General features: G+C 44.4%; 3 protein-coding genes across 4 annotated transcripts; 2 read left to right on the plus strand and 1 right to left on the minus strand.

The window, feature by feature from the left end:
- Positions 1–301: 301 nt before the first annotated feature.
- MRPL32 (mitochondrial ribosomal protein L32) lies at positions 302–2554 on the minus strand. The gene is made up of 3 exons (XM_054274039.1): positions 2415–2554; positions 1376–1545; positions 302–850 (listed from the first exon to the last, which is right to left on the minus strand). The coding sequence occupies exons 1-3, from the start codon at positions 2536–2538 to the stop codon at positions 596–598; spliced, it is 549 nt and encodes a 182-aa protein (XP_054130014.1). The 5' UTR covers positions 2539–2554; the 3' UTR covers positions 302–595.
- Positions 2555–2856: 302 nt separating this feature from the next.
- Positions 2857–9081, plus strand: PSMA2 (proteasome 20S subunit alpha 2). Its single transcript, XM_054273770.1, has 8 exons — positions 2857–2930; positions 4642–4718; positions 5268–5400; positions 5777–5899; positions 6242–6323; positions 7380–7453; positions 7896–7953; positions 8030–9081. Exons 1-8 carry the CDS (start codon positions 2890–2892, stop codon positions 8144–8146), a joined length of 705 nt encoding a protein of 234 aa, XP_054129745.1. The 5' UTR covers positions 2857–2889; the 3' UTR covers positions 8147–9081.
- Positions 9082–11949: 2868 nt separating this feature from the next.
- CUNH7orf25 (chromosome unknown C7orf25 homolog) lies at positions 11950–15750 on the plus strand. 2 transcript variants are annotated; one of them, XM_054273807.1, is made up of 2 exons: positions 11950–12027; positions 14176–15750. In XM_054273807.1, exon 2 carries the CDS (start codon positions 14192–14194, stop codon positions 15458–15460), a length of 1269 nt encoding a protein of 422 aa, XP_054129782.1. In that variant the 5' UTR covers positions 11950–12027; positions 14176–14191; the 3' UTR covers positions 15461–15750. The 2 variants fall into 2 exon arrangements, with proteins under 2 accessions (XP_054129782.1, XP_054129783.1); XM_054273808.1 differs by lacking the exon at positions 11950–12027 and adding an exon at positions 12934–13094.
- The last annotated feature ends 861 nt before the right edge of the window (positions 15751–16611 follow it).

The raw sequence follows: 16611 nt of genomic DNA on the forward strand, positions 1-16611 counted from the left end.
TGTCCAGTGCAGAAAAAAATGCAAATACTATGTGGCTGGCAACCACTATTCTGTTCAGAACTAGGACTATCACAAATTATCTCAAACAGCAACATTGTGGAGAGATCCACACAAAGGAAATAACCAAGTAACTGCATAGTTCCTTGCAAATGCCCTTTGTTTCTGATCAATATCACTTTTAAACATTTTTCCCCCTCCAAAAGAGCAGTAGCCAAAACCAGAAAGCAAATTTCCCTGGGACACTTAACAAACTTTATTGAACATCTTAGAATTTAGAAGATGTTATTCACAAAACCAGCATAGGACATTAGCATACAAATTGTTCAGGGGACAGTATGCAGATATCCAAACCCAAGGCAGATCCTGATTTGTCTCTGTTGACTGCTGTGATGTATCATCACTGAGAAACATTTCCCACTGCATGCTGGAGAAACAGTGCCTGACTGGAAAATCACATGGCACAACAAAAATTCAAGCAGGCTTCCGAAAAGTTCAGAGGAGTTCTGTTCACACTGAGTGAACGAGAAAAACATTCTGGAAAATCATGAATTCTCTTCCTGCAGCAACTGCTTTTGCTACCATTAATTCTACAGCATCAATTTTGAACAAACCAAGATGGACGCTTCCTGGCTCTTTCAATGATCCGCTTGCCTTCATCTTTTTCTGTGGGTTTTTCTCCTTCATAAAGGACAACAGTCTCTACAGTTGGAGCATTAAATGGCCCTCCTTCTTTCTTGTATATTTCCATCCGGATCAGTCGAGTTTCTTCTTTGACCTTTGCGTAACAATAGCCACAAAGGACGTGTTTCTGCTTCAAGTTTCCACATTCAGGACAAACATCTATGTTCCTCTAAAATGACAGTGGAAAACAGGAAAATTCATAATTTGAATAGCAGAAAAAAAGAAACAGGGCAAAATAAAAATATACAAATAAAAATGTTAAATTAGAGAAATTCACCTACCATTTCAAAATGTATTCCTCTACCTAACTTTTCTGTAATGTGTTGCTATGTCAAATGCTTACTACTAAGAACAGCCTCTAAATTCAGTATTTAAGTCATTATGTTTAATTATGTTTGGAAGACTAAAGACCTATAGACTCAATTAGATGCACAGAAAATGTAGGCCTTTCCCATTTACATTATCTGTTCAGCCAAACTTCGCATTTTGTTGGCTTGCACCTCAAGTGTCACCGTTTATTTAACCTCAGACTACTGTCACACATGGTGAATTACAAAGGAATTACAAAGGATTTATAAAGGATTTTAAAGATTACAGTATCTTTTAAGCTTATTGCTTTACAAACAAACTCCAGAGAGCTTTTACAGTCCTTTCCTCTGCAATGATTCTCCAAAACAAGGGCTTTGCTGCTCACCTTTATTTCTATGAGCTTGTTGGGGTTCCTTCGCCTGCAGCGGTTCACCTCGATGGTGCGCCTGTGCTTGGGCGCCGCCATCCACACCACGCTCTCCGGCAGGCTGGGCGCCCCAGCACCACCGATCCCTTGTGGAACAAGGGCTGGACCTTGCACAGCGAGAGCTGGTCCTGCAGGAGAAAGGAAAAGAGGGCCATGATTGGCCCACTCTGCCCTGTACTGGTGCAGCCTCCCCTTGAATACCGTGTGCAGTTTTGGGCACCACAACATCAGAAGCATATAAAGCTCTTACAGAGCATTCAAAGGAGGGCCACCAGGACGGTGAAGGGCCTGGAGGAGAAGCCATACAAGAAGCAGCTGAGGCTATTTCATCTGTTCAGCCTGGAGGAGATTGAGGGGAGACCGCATCACATTCTACAACCTCCTCATGAGGGGAAGGAGAGGGGCAGGCACTGATCTCTTCTCTGTGGTGACAGGATTCAAGAGCATGGCATGAAGCTCAGTCAAGGGAGGTTTGGGTCCACCATTAGGAAAAAGTTCTTCCCCCAGAGGGTGGCTGGGCACTGGAGCAGCCTCCCCAGGGAGGGCTTGGTCAGAGCTCCAAGCCTGACAGAGTTCAGGAAGCCTTTGGAAAACGCGGTATGACTCTTGGAGGTGTCCTGTGCAGGGCTGAATTGGACTTGATGATTCTTGTGTGCCCCTTCCAGCTTAGCATAATCTGTGATTCTGTGAGAAAGAAATTCCTCACAGCCAAGCCCCATTTACGTGCGGTAGAGGAAACACGACACGGATGCTGCCGCCACCCCCGACGCAAGGCCAGAGCGGCGCCCCCGCCCCACTCCCTCACTGACCCCAGCGCCCTCCCGCCCTTCAGAGAAAAACGAGTCCCTCAGCCCCGACATCGCCCTCTCACAAAATCACAGAATCGATGGACTTGGAAGGGACCTCTGAGATCATCTACTCCAAACCCTTCCCAAAGCAGGTGACACGGGAACGCGTCCAGTTCCTTCAGCTGGGCGGAGAAGAGCCCGGAACCTACCCCAGGGCGGGCTCTGGCCTCCGAAGATTCCCGGCCAGAGGCCGCGCTCCAGCCGCCCCCAGCAGCGCTGCAGCAGAGCGCGAAGCCGCAGCAAGGGAGAGTGGACCAGGACCAGCACCGCCATAGCCCCACACGGCCCCGCCGAGCCCTCGGGGAAGGCGACCCCGTTCCTGAGCCTTCTGGGAAACCGAGTGCCCTCAGCCGGTCGCGGCAGTGCAGGGAGACAGGACCAGGACTCCAAGTCCCAGCACTGCTCTCGCTACCGGGAGGGCGGGGCGGTGTAGGGCGGATGGAGGACTCAAGCTCCCAGCATGCCTCACGGTGCGCCTCGCCGCCAACCGCATCCCAGCACGCTCAGGCAGAGGCCACCACGCCGCCAATCAGTGCGCTCGCTGTGCCTTAGCGCTGGGAGCGGGAGCGGCGTCCGCGCCTGCGCCCAGGAGCCGGCGCGGGGAGCGCAGGGGCTGGTGCCAAAATGGCGGAGCGCGGCTACAGCTTCTCCCTCACCACCTTCAGGTGCCGGGGCAGGGACGGCTGTGGGCTCGTGGGGACAGGCGGGCGGGCTGCCGGGCCAGCGGGAGAACGGCGCGCAGCCTGAGCGGAGCGGTCTGCCGGCGGCGGCGAGGCAGCACCGAGGGGGCGCTTTGCAGAGTCATCGGGCCTGCGAGCGCTGGGGGGCAGCGGGGGCTCCACCTGGACGGGAGTGCCGGGCGTGGGGAGAGCGGCGGGGTCAGACGCCCGAGGGGGACACGCAGCTGCCCAGAGCCCTCCTCAAGGGCGGCGGGGAGGCTCCTGGGGTCTGTCGCTGGCCTCGGGGCCCGGTGCGGGCGCCGCTTGTGTCTTCGCGTTGCTGTGAGACAGAGGTGCTGCAGGAGCACGTTAAGGTCTGTCCGGACACTGGCGCTGCCTTACAGCGAGTGCTCGGCTTAGCAAACTCGGGGCACCACACACATAGTGTAGGCTGGGGAATAACTCTGTGATTCTGAGCTAATTGGAAACGCCTGATGACAGCTGAGCTGTGGTGTCCTGAGAGATTGCTTCAGATGTGGGAATGAGTGAAGCAGATGACTTTTAAAATAGTTTGTGTTCCTTCCTGCTACGCTTGGCAGTGGCTGCTCTCCTTGCACTTGGTGTTGTGCACAGCCTGAACGTGGAATGACGGCATGCACAGAGTGAATATGCTATGGAGTGGTGTCTGTTGGGCTGTTGCTCTAATATCTACACTGAAGATTAATTCAGAGTAAAGGAAATTACCTTCCATTCATTTTTTTAAGCTATTAAGTTATTCAGACCTATGTTGCATATAGAAAAAAGAAAAACTGATCACAAGAACCTTTATGCTGCTCATGGGGAAGTGTCCCCTTAATCTCAGCAGAGAGTCACGCTGTGTAATTGCAAAAGGGATTGCTAAAGGCTTGGTGCAGTTGAGCAAATGAAGCAGTTTGTAACCTAAAATGATGAAAAGAATGTTCTTAATGGATGCAAGCAGCCTGACATGCTTGCTTTGCTCAAGTAGATTGAATTCTTTATTAGCTTTCAGGAATTATTTCCTAAGGGAGTCACAAACTTTTTGTCTTTTACAGAAGCACTATGTTCTTGGAATGATTGTTCTGATTTGTTGTAGTTTGTAGTGGAAAAGCCAGAATTACTACTTTGTCACTCTTACACCCTGTTTCCTCTGTGACTACACTGATTGATTATTCCTTGCTTTGTTTTCTTCATCTAAGCACTGAGTTACATAATATCCCGTTTTACTACTGCAACTATTAAAGCAGCAGTGTCTGAAATACAGCCTGGAGTGGAGAACAGATCCACTTGCAAAATCACTTGTCCAGTGAGTGCTGCCTCTGGTGTCCTTTGTACTGGGGACGGGGAAGGGACCCCTCTCCTTCTGAATGAGTTACTTTGTAACTCATGTTGCTTGACACCTGCAGCTCCCTTCTAATGATTCTGCCTCCATTACCAGAATAGCGTGGATCATTGAAACCCAATGCAGGAATACCTGGGGATGGAATGGGAGTTGTTGCTGTCTTGTGCCATTGACCTTGTGTGTTTGTCAGTCAAAAAGCAGAGCTGTGTTTTGCTGGTTCCTTTCAGCAGTGAACATCAGTGTCTTGAAAGCTTTTGGGAATCACACATACAATGGAATTTCAATAGAAAGTCATGACACACCCTGAAGATTTTTCCCCACTGAATGAAAAACTTTATTTTGCATCTTCCTTTCTAGTCCTTCTGGGAAGCTTGTTCAGATTGAATATGCTTTGGCTGCAGTAGCTGCAGGAGCTCCATCAGTTGGGATTAAAGGTATGTCCTCAAAATACTGATGGAATTGGGATTTTGTCTATTTTTTTGGGAGAACTAAACTAGTTTGGATCATGTACTGGGTCTCTTGTATTGGATCCTTCTTTATCTTTCTTTCAGTTACATATTTTGTTACTCTTTCCATGGATTTTCACATGTTTTAATACATTTTATGGTTCCTGGGGTTCTTTTTTTTTGGGTGATTTGGAGACATTCAGCTGGTAGAAGTAGATGTTTGGTTTTTGAGGGTTTTTTTGAGTGTTCCTGGCCTTTATATATATAAATAACACACACAAAAAAAAGATAGTTAGATTGCTCAATTATTAATGTTATACAGAATCTTTAGAATGGGATTATGGGAGCTGCCTGGCTATTTAAAAAAAACAAACAATGTGTTGGGTGTATTCATCAAAGTATCTCTTTAACCTGATTGTAAGCTTGAATGGCATTTAAAAAGAGAAGAAGAAAATTTTTTACAGTTTTATTAAGCTCATCCTGTGTTTTGACTGCTAATTTTAGTTTAATTTTTAAATTTTTTTTTTTCTTTTCCAGCGGCAAATGGAGTGGTGTTGGCAACTGAGAAGAAGCAGAAATCCATTCTGTATGATGAAAGGAGCGTCCACAAAGTAGAACCAATTACCAAACATATAGGTTTAGTGTACAGTGGTATGGGTCCAGATTACAGGTACTAAAACATTCTGTTTGATCACCATTTAGATGCATATTCATACAAGTTTAAGTAATAGGTAGTAATTATCTGTTTCTTTCTAAGTGTATGCCATAATACTCTATGGCACTGTGAATGACATTCACTTGAATTTTTTCTTAATATATTTATTAACTTGTCAAATAACCTTGTATCTAAAGAATAAAAGCAGCATAATTCAACCTTACTTTAAATATTTCAGCAATTGCTTGGCTGATAAAATAACTCAGCACGGTCTTGTGTTCTTACATTGAGGTTATGCCAGATGTACAACTCCTGAATAGATATTTATTATTATGAGTTGTCAGTTCTAGTTGGAATTTTTTTGACATAGTACTTTTGTCTTTGTTTTCAGAGTACTTGTGCACAGAGCTCGGAAGCTGGCCCAGCAGTATTACTTGGTTTATCATGAGCCCATTCCAACAGCTCAGCTCGTACAGAGAATTGCCTCGGTGATGCAGGAGTACACGCAGTCTGGGTACTTGCTGGGATTGCAGAGCTGCTTGGAAAGATAGTGGTGTTTAAATGGAATGAGTAACAGCTACCCACTGATTGGGGGTTTTGTGGAAGAGGCAGTTTTTCAGTGGAGAATGTGCACAGAAAATGTGCCAGTAGGAGGAGCACTGACTGGCTGTGGGCGAGAATTGATCTCCATATCTTGCACAAAAACATGTCAGCCAAGGCAGGACACTTTTGGTTTTGTTCTCTTGGTTAACTCATCCTCGTTACAGTCCTGGTCTGGGGAGAAGATAAACACATCCAAAATAATGGGTCACCTTTGACTTTCACTGGATAATTCATTCTATTTTTTTGCCTGTAGTGGTGTTCGTCCCTTTGGTGTATCGCTGCTAATATGTGGCTGGAATGAAGGGCGGCCGTATTTATTTCAGTCGGATCCATCTGTAAGTATCTTACACTTGTGAGTTCTGCTGCTCTGATAAAACATGGGAAACTTTGAATGTGCTCATTAAATACTTTCTGTGATGAGAATAATACAGAGCTAGAGTGAAAGATAACGTCAGAAGTCAAAATGGGTCATGTCAGTAGGTGCTTGGAGCAAGCCTGCATCATTCTGTGTCTACATGTTCCTGTACTGCTTTGAGGGATGGCAGCTGTTTCTGAGGGAGGTCATCCCTTTTATACCTTCTCACCTAGTTGATAGTGCCAGCAAAAATGGTGTTCTGTAACAACTACTAGGAAAAAATACATTGACTGTTATACTGTTCCAAACTGGATGGAATTTAAGCCAAAATCTGTAGCATTGTGAGATGTAATGCACATGCTGTGGTATTTAATGACAGTGGTCAATTTAAATGAGTTTATTTGCTGGGTTTGCAGTGCACTTCAGAAAAACTACCCTTTGATGCATGTGTGAGGTGCAGTGCTTCAGATGAAAAAAATGAGGTCATTGTAGTGATCACTGCAGCTTCTGGTGGTTTGAATTACTGATGCTTCAGTGTAAAAAGCAAAATGCAGATGACTTGTTTAAGGCAGCTGATCTTCATGCCAGAGGAGGGGATAGAAGGGATGACTAAATATCTTGTTAGTAGTGAACATAAATAAGATGGCTGATTTGCAACAAGTCACTTACATTACTTTATCTTCAAAAAGAAGAATATGTGGGGTGAGCCTCAGTAAGGATTTGAGTGTACACTTTCTCAAAGGCAAATGAACTATTTCTGGTTAAGGAATCCCAAATCCAGACTATGCTAATGACTTACTAAATGTATCTTTCAAAGTAGCGAGAGGATGAAAATAGGTGGGGTGCAATACACATCTTGTACAGTTTCACAGCATATGTTCCCATATAAAATTAATCTCAATATGATCCAAATTCTCTCCTGTAGTCTCAGAACACTCAGTGTTTTGCTGCTGTACTTTTTTACCAAGTAACTGAATACACAGTCTTTCACTAAGTTACACAAAACAATTCAATCAATAGATTATTGCTTTTACAGGGAGCTTATTTTGCCTGGAAAGCAACAGCAATGGGAAAAAATTATGTCAATGGGAAAACATTTCTTGAGAAAAGGTAATGTATTTGATACTTCTCTGAAAAGATACTCTGTTTTGTTCAGGTTCCATATAATATAGCCTGATTTAAAAAATGTACACTTTTTAAATTGTAAGAACAAAGTTTTAAAATACTTTAGGTATGATGCTTCCAGTGTACTTGTTTACAAGTGCACAGGAAGTTTGATTTATTTAAACTCCAACTTTTGTGTTTATGTAGAGTTACTTGAGTGCAGTAGACATTATATTCAGCAGATTTGCAACAATGTTTTATACAGTGTCAGTAGGAAAAGTAGGTTGTTTTTTTTTTTTAATTGTAACATTGACTTTTAATGCCGCTATGCTTACAAATAATATTTGTATGAGAAACAGATTTTAGTAGTTTTGGGGATTTTAGAGGGATTATCAAAATTTGTAAAGGTTTTTGTCCTATGCTGAAATAAATGAATGTCTGCTTACAGATACAATGAAGATTTGGAGCTTGAAGATGCTATTCATACAGCTATCTTAACACTAAAGGTGAGCAAAGCATTTAAGAAAGAAGTTTCTTATATCTTCACTGACATGATTCACTGAACTGTATTTTTTTTAATAGGAGAGCTTTGAAGGGCAAATGACAGAAGACAACATTGAAGTTGGCATCTGTAATGAAGCTGGTTTTAGGAGGCTTACTCCAACTGAGGTTAAGGACTACTTGGCTGCAATAGCCTAGTAGAAACCCGAGCTAGACTGTGGTTCACACAAAGGTCTTTTTAATTTTGGCTACTTAAATGTTTTTCTTTGCAGTTTTTGCATACTTATTTCTACATGGTTTGTCTGAGAGATTTTTTAAACATCATGGATGCAAATACAACGGTCCTTGATATTGTAATACATGGAATCTTGTTAAAGATAATTCTTTCCCTTGATACACAAAATACTGTACAAAATGTAAAGTTATAGTGACAGCTTAAAAAAGCCTAAAGAATAAAATCAGAGGCCATTGTTTTTGGGGGAAGGTGTCTGTGTGTCTTTTCAATCCTAGCCTGTTTACCTACATAAAACTTAGATTTCAGTATCCTTATTGCTGAGGAAACAAGAGTTTTTCATATATAGCCATGGTGAACTTATGTTCAACCTTCTTTTAAAAAATTTAAATGTTGAGTGATAGGATATTTTTTTTCACTTAGGAGTATTATTTAAATGTTAATTAACCTCCAGAAATAGTTTTATGGGATGCACAAGATCATGTACTTTCACAAAGGGGCAGGAAAGGCTTCCATTTCAAGTGTGTACTGTGACCTGATTGAGCCACTCTGCTTTTGACCATCCTGGTCTTTGTGTCCTAAGAACTTGTTTTACTTGAGTTATTTTCTTGGCCCTTGAAATTGCACCTTTACAGTCTTGAAATATTGTTAGGAAAAGTAGAAACAGTAACTCTTACTGAAAACTTAATGCATTTATCACTATCAATAAAAATCAATTAGATTTACAAAACAGTATGAGAGTATGTAATGTAATTACTTTATCCCTTGAATTGTGCTGAAGTGTTTTCCAACTTGCAAGATAATTCTAAAGATGTAATGAAAGGAGCATTTAATTTGTGCACCATAACTTTTACAGATATTGTGTGGCTATATCAATACATTTTTTACATGTGTAGAGTCATTCATTCAAGTGATAAAAACCTACATTTACCACAAAAGAAATGGGATAAATATACAGGCTTTTTTATCAGCAGAAATAATCTGGTATGCAGCTATTTAAGTGACTGTTTTCAGATTTTGTATTTTGAAAGCAATCTGATTGTTAAAACGTTGATAATGAACTCAGAGCAGCAGTTCAATCAGTCTGCTTGTACATAAGGCTAAGGATGTAGGGGAGCAGTCAGGCAGGTCCCATGTCAGCCAGCCTTAACTAACGAAGAAAATACAGAATGTGAGTAGAAAATAGTGTATAAGCTGATTGACCTGTGCTTTCCTGCTTTCCCATGTCTGTCTTCTGATGGTTTTTGTTATCATCAGGTGAGTAAGAATTTCTGAAGCATGCCAGAAATGAATTTTTATTTCCTAATGTCAGAAATAAAAGCTCTGTCCAAATGGTTCATTAAGAGTTCTGCCAGATCACTTTTTGAGTACTCTACTCTGAAACCAGGCTGTACTCTGATTTTTATTCTAGAGAAAATAAAACAACTCAGATCTGAAACTGAAAGCTTTATATTGCTGCATCTTTGATGTAGAATATTTATGCACACTTAGTTTTTTAATGCTGTATAAATATTCAAGAGTTTTCTACATGCAAAAATGTATGTAGATACTTCAGAAATTGACTGCAGTGGTTTAGTTGTCTTTGCTAATAGAAACAGTTGATGAGCAAAGAACACCCTATGAAGGGTAGTTGAAACCCAAACAAGTTTCACACTATGGTAAATACTCCTTGTTTTGTGTTAAAGGATATGAGTAGGTCTCTGGTCTATTGCCAGTGGTTTTCACTTGGATAAGCCAAGCTGGTGACTGTTTTTACACCATTAAGAACTGAGTCTCAAAACTCCCTGGTAATACTTAAACCCTGCAGTGAATCAGAGTTCATGGCACTTGGTGCAGTTGTGAAAGAATATGCATACTATTTTAAATTCGGGCTTTATTTAGAGAATTAGATAATTTCCTTAGTGCTAGTCAGATAGACTTTAATACTACACTGCTCTGATGGAGAAAGTGGTGTGTGTTTAAGTGCAGGGTTCTTTTTTTAACTGCATGTCTAGAATAGTAGCTAAATTTTATCTACTATTTGAAGGGAAATCTTTAAACTGCAGAGAACTAAGTAACATATTTTTCCATTTAAAATCAAGGAAATAGTGTTTTTAACTTGAAGATGGATTTCTTAAATAAAATAATTTCAGGAGTAAGCCATACTGCTGCAGTGGACTGCCAGATTATATAGTGATTGTGGTAATTTTCAAGAAGTGCACCCTTTAGTTACATGAGATTAGCTTTTTTTAAAATATTTTGTAGAAAATGCATAAAGGGGTCAAGGTGCAATAAGACAGACAAACATTGTTCCTTTGTGAGAAATGATAAATTACAGGCCTGATTACTTCAGTTTACTATGAATTATAACTTTTGTGTCATTTCACATGTTCCTACTAATGCAGTCATCTGAAAGAGGAAAGAGACACTTGTCACTTGCAGCATGTAATGTTGATTTGCTTATTCTGGAAGAGGAGCTGCTCCAAGGTTCTCAGGATAGTGTGACACCTATGAGAACTGGGATTTATTTAATGAAATAAAGCCCAAAAGTGGGATTGGGATCTGAGAACTGCAACTTCAGTTAATGAAGTTAGACATTAGAATGGCATCTGATCCAACCTCCCTGCTCAAGCAGGATCATCTTAGAGCAGAGGGCACAGGATTGTGTCTAGATGGCTCCTGAATAGCTCCAGTGAGGCAGACTCCACCACTTCTCCAGGCAGCCTGTTCCAGTGTGCCATCACCACAGTAAAGGACATACAGGTGCAGTAAGCCCCTTACAACTTGCTTTGGCTTACTATTGCTTTCCAGATCTTGTGAAATCATTCAGACAAGTAGAGATCATCTCTCCCTGCAAGAACCAGCACTCAGAAGCCAAGTCTCTCCCAGGCTGTAAGGGAGTATTACTGCATGGAGAGGAGTGGGACCACAGCTCTGTCTGCTGGGGGGCAGGCAGCAACCTGGGGCAATATTGGGGACACTTCTCACGTATTCATGGAATGGTTTAGTACAGCTCATTTTTGTTTTCCAAATGTAAGGGACCCAATGTGCACAGATACAACGTGCATGGAGCCAGGGCTGTTGCTTCTCCAGTGAAGTTGAAGTCCAAGGCTAACTTGTCTCTGGCCTGTCTGTTCCCATTACTCTGTGCTATTGCAGCCTCACATTGAATATTGTGTGCTGTTCCAGGCATCACACTATAAGAAAGATACAAAGCTACTAAAGAGCATCTAAAGAGGGGCAACATATGGTGAAGGGCCTTGAGGGGAAGCTGTATGAGGAGCAGCTGAGGTCACTTGGTCTGTTCAACCTGGAGGACACTGAGGGGAGACCTCATTGCAATTGTAACTTTTTCATGAGGGGAAGAGGAGAGGCAGACACTAACCTCTTCTCTGTGGTGACCAGGGGACAGGGCCGAGGGACTGGCCTAGAGCTGTGTCATGGGAGATTTAGATTAGATATTAGAAAAAAGCTCTTCACACAGAGGGTGGTTGGACAGTGGAACAGACTCCCCAACGCCACGCCTGACACAGTTCAAGTGGTTTTTAGACAATACTCTCAGGCGCACGGTGTGACCCTTGGGGCTGTCCTGGGCAGGACCAGGAGTTGGACGCAACGATCCTTGTGAGTTCCTTCCAGCCAAGAATATTCTGAGATTGCGTCTGACCTGATGTAATGCATTTCGCCCTTGAAGGGTTTCCGCGATAAGCCGCGGGCACGGCGGGGAGCAGCGCCAGGCCGGGCGGGCTGGGGCCGTCGGAGCGAGGCGGGTGGTGCGGCTGTCCCCGCCCGGCGGCCCCGGGGGAGGTGCCGGGCTGGGCCGCGCCACGCCACGCCAGCCCGAGCCAAGGGCTGTGGCCGCCGGGCTGTGAGTACGGGCTGCGGGGGCTGGCGAAAAGCGGCGGCCCCGGGGAAGGGAGCGGGGCCGGGAGCCCCCGGAGAGGCGAGCCGGGCCCAAGCACATCGCGTCCCGGCAGTGACTGGGGGACGGGGGAAGAACAGGAGCGACAGGGGCCGCGTCCCCACCCGCCCGCTCCGCCGGAGCCGGCGTGTGGGCGGAGGGCGAGGCTGGGGGCGGCCGGGGGGCCGAGCCGGGCTGGGGCGAGCGCTGAGGGCGCCGTGCCCTCACCCGAGATGGCGGCGGGGCCTCCCCGGCGCGGCGAACACGTGATGGCGGAGCGGAGGGAGAGGAGCGGGCCGCGCTGGGCCGGGCCGCGGGCGGGAGGGGCGGCCGGGGCCCCGATCCCCGCCCAGGGGAGATCGGGCCCTGGGCCGAAGGCAGGGAGGGCAAGGGGCGGTGTGTGACCTTGTGGTTGATAGTGGCGCTACCGCCCAGTAGTTGTGCTGAAAAAGTAGTTGCGTGTGTGGTTTTAGTGTCACTGCAGCCCTTGATTTATGCTCTGCGTTGAAGCGTGTGTGTCTGTGTCTGTGTCTGTGTCTGTGTCTGTGTGTGTGTAGGAGTTGTAGCTGCTGTGGGGAGAGGTGACCAGTTACTAATCGTGAGGTTTTACTCATTGCATCACATTCAAGGATAAGCTTGTGGCAGTGGCAAAGACTTCGAGGGGGAAAGACTGATTTTTCTGGCCTCCTGGGACTGTGAAGAGCGTTAGTAAGTCGTCTTTGAAGGCATCCGGAATCTTGGCCATGAAGAAGCAGGTGGAGATGTTGTTGATGCTGGATAGGGACCAGGCCAGTAGCAGTTAATGCTGGCCATGTTTCCACTTGGCCATAGGGCCAGGGAAGCCCACTGCTTGAAGGCAGCCCACTGTTTGAAGGCAGCCCACTGCTTGAAGGCAGGCCACTGTTTGAAGGCAGGCCACTGAGTTGTCCTGGCAGAGCCTGTTGTAGGACCTGGCTGTGTCTTGTTGCTCTTTTTCAGTTGGAGTTTCATTTATCTTGTCCTTTAATACCAGTTTACTTCAACATGCGGGTTAGGTAAGAATTATAGGAAGAATTACAGTGTTTATACTTGTAGCCAGGAGTCAAAATTTATTTATTTTTACTATTCATAGTGGTTACTGTCTTAAATATGCTATTGTTTGGTGTAGTTTGAATCCTACACTTTCAAAGACAGCACATATTCAGTAAAAGAATTCCAATCATACTTTCCTTAAGGAAGGCCTGCAAAAGTAATATAGATGTGAAAAAAAATAGATTTATCAGTTGCAACCCAGTAAATCTCTTAGTAGAATTAGAAAACATGGCAATCTTAGCATAGAGATTCTCCTGATAGTAGAACTATGAATCACAGTCTGTCATGAGGCTGTGTAATAGAAACATATGATGGTTTGGGTTAGAAGGGACATTAAAGATTGTCTAGTTGCAACCCCCCTGCTATGTGCTGGGACACCTTTTGCTGTGGTGCCTTTTACTGGGCCAGGTTGCTCCAAGCCCCCTCCAACCCGACCTTGACTTTTACCACTCCAGGGATGAGGCATCCACAACTTCTCTGGGCAACCTGTCCCAGTGCTTCACCACCCTCTGAGGGGCTCATGCACTGAGTTGAACAGTGCAGGTTCAAAGCTGGGTCTGTGTAAGCATGTTGGGTAGCTTTTAATTTTAATGGTAAGTATGATGAGAGAGAGAGAGACAAGATTTGCTTATGGCATTAACTATATTTCTGATTTTGCTCTGGATGGCAGCTTTTGCAAATGAGCTGTGAGGGTTAACATCCCTCTAAGTGACTGGCTGAGTGAAGGTCTCTTCTGTGGCAGGCAGGGGGAAACCACAAGCTTGCACGGTCTGTGTGTAGATTTGAGTGATACCTTGCTGAGAACTGGTAGCACTCTTGTGCTACGTGTCTTCTAAGGCTGTAGGTTGGATTTTTGAAGGTGAAGGAAAGGAATTGAACTCATCACTGGGACTTTGTGTTGAAGATCCAGTCCTTGTGCTTTACAATAGCTGTTGCACTTAAGTCTACTGCAAGGCTGCAGTGTATACTATTAGAAAGAACTCTTTAGACTGTTTTTATTCTTGGCCATGCAATAACAATCTTCTCCTTTTTCTCACTTGACAGGAATAATGTTTCCAACATGTCTGTGCAGTCGCTGCTTTGTGAAAGAATTGCTGTCGCCAAAGACTTGATTAAGAGAGCGGAAGCCCTTTCCAAGTCCCAGAAAAGGAGAATAGAAGGTGGGGCAAAGCTATGTAGCAAACTGAAGGCAGAGCTAAATTTCTTACACAAGGTGGAGGCAGGGAAAGTGGCCATTAAAGAATCCCATCTGCAGAGTACAAACCTTACCCACCTCCAAGCCATTATTCAGTCAGCAGAGAACCTGGAGGATGTTGTCAGTGTCCTCCACGTCTTTGCTTACGAGGACAGGTTTGGAGACAAGCAGACACTGGTGGTAGATGTCGTTGCAAACGGAGGTCACACGTGGGTGAAGGCCATCGGTCGCAAAGCTGAGGCCCTGCATAACATCTGGCTGGGAAGGGGCCAGTATGGTGACAAAAGTGTCATTGAGCAGGCAGAGGACTTCCTGCAAGCAAGCCGTCAGCAGCCCGTGGAGTACAGCAATCCCCACATCATCTTTGCATTCTACAACAGCGTGTCCAGTCCTATGGCAGAGAGGCTCAAGGAGATGGGGATATCTGTGAGGGGAGATGTTGTTGCTGTGAACTCACTGGTAGAACCATCTGCAGAAAACGAGCACCTTGACACCAGTGAATCAGATGAAGAAGGCTCTGAACTCCTGCAGGTGACCAGGGTAGACCGGGAGAATTTAGTGGCCAGCATTGCTTTCCCTACCCAGATCAAAGTAAACGTCTGCAATAGAGTTAATTTGGACATCACTACCTTAATAACCTACGTCTCTGCGCTGAGCTATGGTGGCTGCTACTTTGTCTTCAAGGAAAAAGTGCTGACAGAGCAAGCAGCCCAAGAAAGAAGAGAGAGAGTCCTGCCTCAGCTGAAGGAGTTCATGGAAGGAAAAGAGCTCTTTGCCTGTGAATCTGCTGTCAGAGATTTCCAGTCCATCTTGGAAACGCTGGGAGGACCTGGAGAGAAAGAGCGAGCTGCATTGCTTGTTAAAAGAATTAACGTGGTGCCAGACCAGCCCTCGGACCGTGCCTTAGGACTCGTGGCTAGTTCAAAAATCAACAGCCGCTCTTTAGCCATTTTTGGGACAGGAGACACTTTGAAAGCCATCACCATGACTGCAAATAGTGGGTTTGTGAGGGCAGCAGCAAACCAAGGAGTCAGGTTCAGTGTTTTCATCCATCAGCCACGAGCATTGACAGAAAGCAAAGAATCTTTAGCCACACCTCTACCAAAGCGCTGCCCATCTGATATGGGAGTGTAACTCATTAAATGAGTTAGCAATGGAAAATACTGCAGCTACTGCAGTGGAGGCATTTGCAGAAACAGAAGAGTCATAGCAATACAGTTTTGGGTGTGTATCAATGGTGACAGCAGCTAGCAGTGGAAGAGCTCCTCAAGGGATTTGTAATATCTTTACTACTTCCTTGAGGTTATTTTTTGTCCAGCTGACCATTAATTTATTCACTAAAGTAATAACAAGTCAATGAAAATTTTTAACTGGCTGGCTTACAGTGCATTAATTGTATCCATCCCCATTAAAAAGTTCAGTTAAAGCACAGTTACTGAGGTCTCCTTGTTATTTTTGTCCTCCTCAGAGAGGTAAAATTCATCATCTTAGATGAACTTTGGGCTTGACTTCCATGGAACTTAAATCTTTCTTTCCCCTATTCCATCCAACGTTGGTTTTGGTTGATTCAGGGGGAGACTTGTGCAGAGCCTTAACGCCTTTTTGGGAGTGTGGTTTCGTGAAGATGTGACTACTAGCCATGAATAGAAACCAACTTAAGCCTTCCTTGTCTTACTGAAAGCAACCTCTGTGTGTATACCAGGGTTAGGCTGAATCAGGCAACAGCTTTAAAATTACTGGAAAAATCAGTTGGAGTTGATTTGCATTAATATGTTGTTGCTCTTGGGCTAAACTGGACAGCCAGTGGTAGCAGACCAAGGAGGCACATCCACTTCACTTTTATCTTAGCCTTTGTCCATCAAAGTCTTGCTGGTTGTAAAGCCCAGCTCAAAGCTTCAGATAACAGAATCCTAGACTGAGCCAGGACCCAGGTAGTTTTGATATTAGCATGCTCTTTGCTGAGGACTCATGGTGATCTTGAACCTGGCTTTGTTGCATCTGAATTACAAAGCCTCAGTGAGGTCCTTCAGTGTTGGAGTGATGGAGGAGATTTGCAGGGCCTGTTCTTAAATCCTAGTTTGCTCTGTAGTAGAGAGAAACCTTTTCACTGGTGCTGTAATTGCTCTTTTTATGCCAAGTGTAGAATAAACAACTATTTCTTCTGCTGTATTTTTTTTTTCTTTACCCAGAGAGATTTGCAGTTGTAGGGGTCTTTATCATGTTGGGTTTTTTTTTTTTTCTGAATGCTGTAATGACAGCACTTGCTGTTTGGTATTAATTTTCAT

The sequence above is a fragment of the Melozone crissalis genome, unplaced genomic scaffold (genome assembly GCF_028551555.1).
Source record: "Melozone crissalis strain CALT ecotype California unplaced genomic scaffold, PUWL_Pcris_2 ptg000016l_1, whole genome shotgun sequence".
NCBI lineage: Eukaryota > Metazoa > Chordata > Aves > Passeriformes > Passerellidae > Melozone > Melozone crissalis.

What these genes read in the sequence shown, in the direction of transcription:
- MRPL32 (XM_054274039.1), bottom strand. Translation starts at nt 2,538, where the DNA reads ATGGCGGTGCTGGTCCTGGTCCACTCTCCCTTGCTGCGGCTTCGCGCT. An exon ending in AGGCCAGAGCCCGCCCTGGG is followed by an intron (nt 1,546 to 2,414) that starts GTAGGTTCCGGG and finishes TTTCTCCTGCAG; the next exon opens with GACCAGCTCTCGCTGTGCAA. An exon ending in ACAAGCTCATAGAAATAAAG is followed by an intron (nt 851 to 1,375) that starts GTGAGCAGCAAA and finishes CTGTCATTTTAG; the next exon opens with AGGAACATAGATGTTTGTCC.
- PSMA2 (XM_054273770.1), top strand. Translation starts at nt 2,890, where the DNA reads ATGGCGGAGCGCGGCTACAGCTTCTCCCTCACCACCTTCAG. An exon ending in TTCTCCCTCACCACCTTCAG is followed by an intron (nt 2,931 to 4,641) that starts GTGCCGGGGCAG and finishes CTTCCTTTCTAG; the next exon opens with TCCTTCTGGGAAGCTTGTTC. An exon ending in CAGCTATCTTAACACTAAAG is followed by an intron (nt 7,954 to 8,029) that starts GTGAGCAAAGCA and finishes TTTTTTTAATAG; the next exon opens with GAGAGCTTTGAAGGGCAAAT.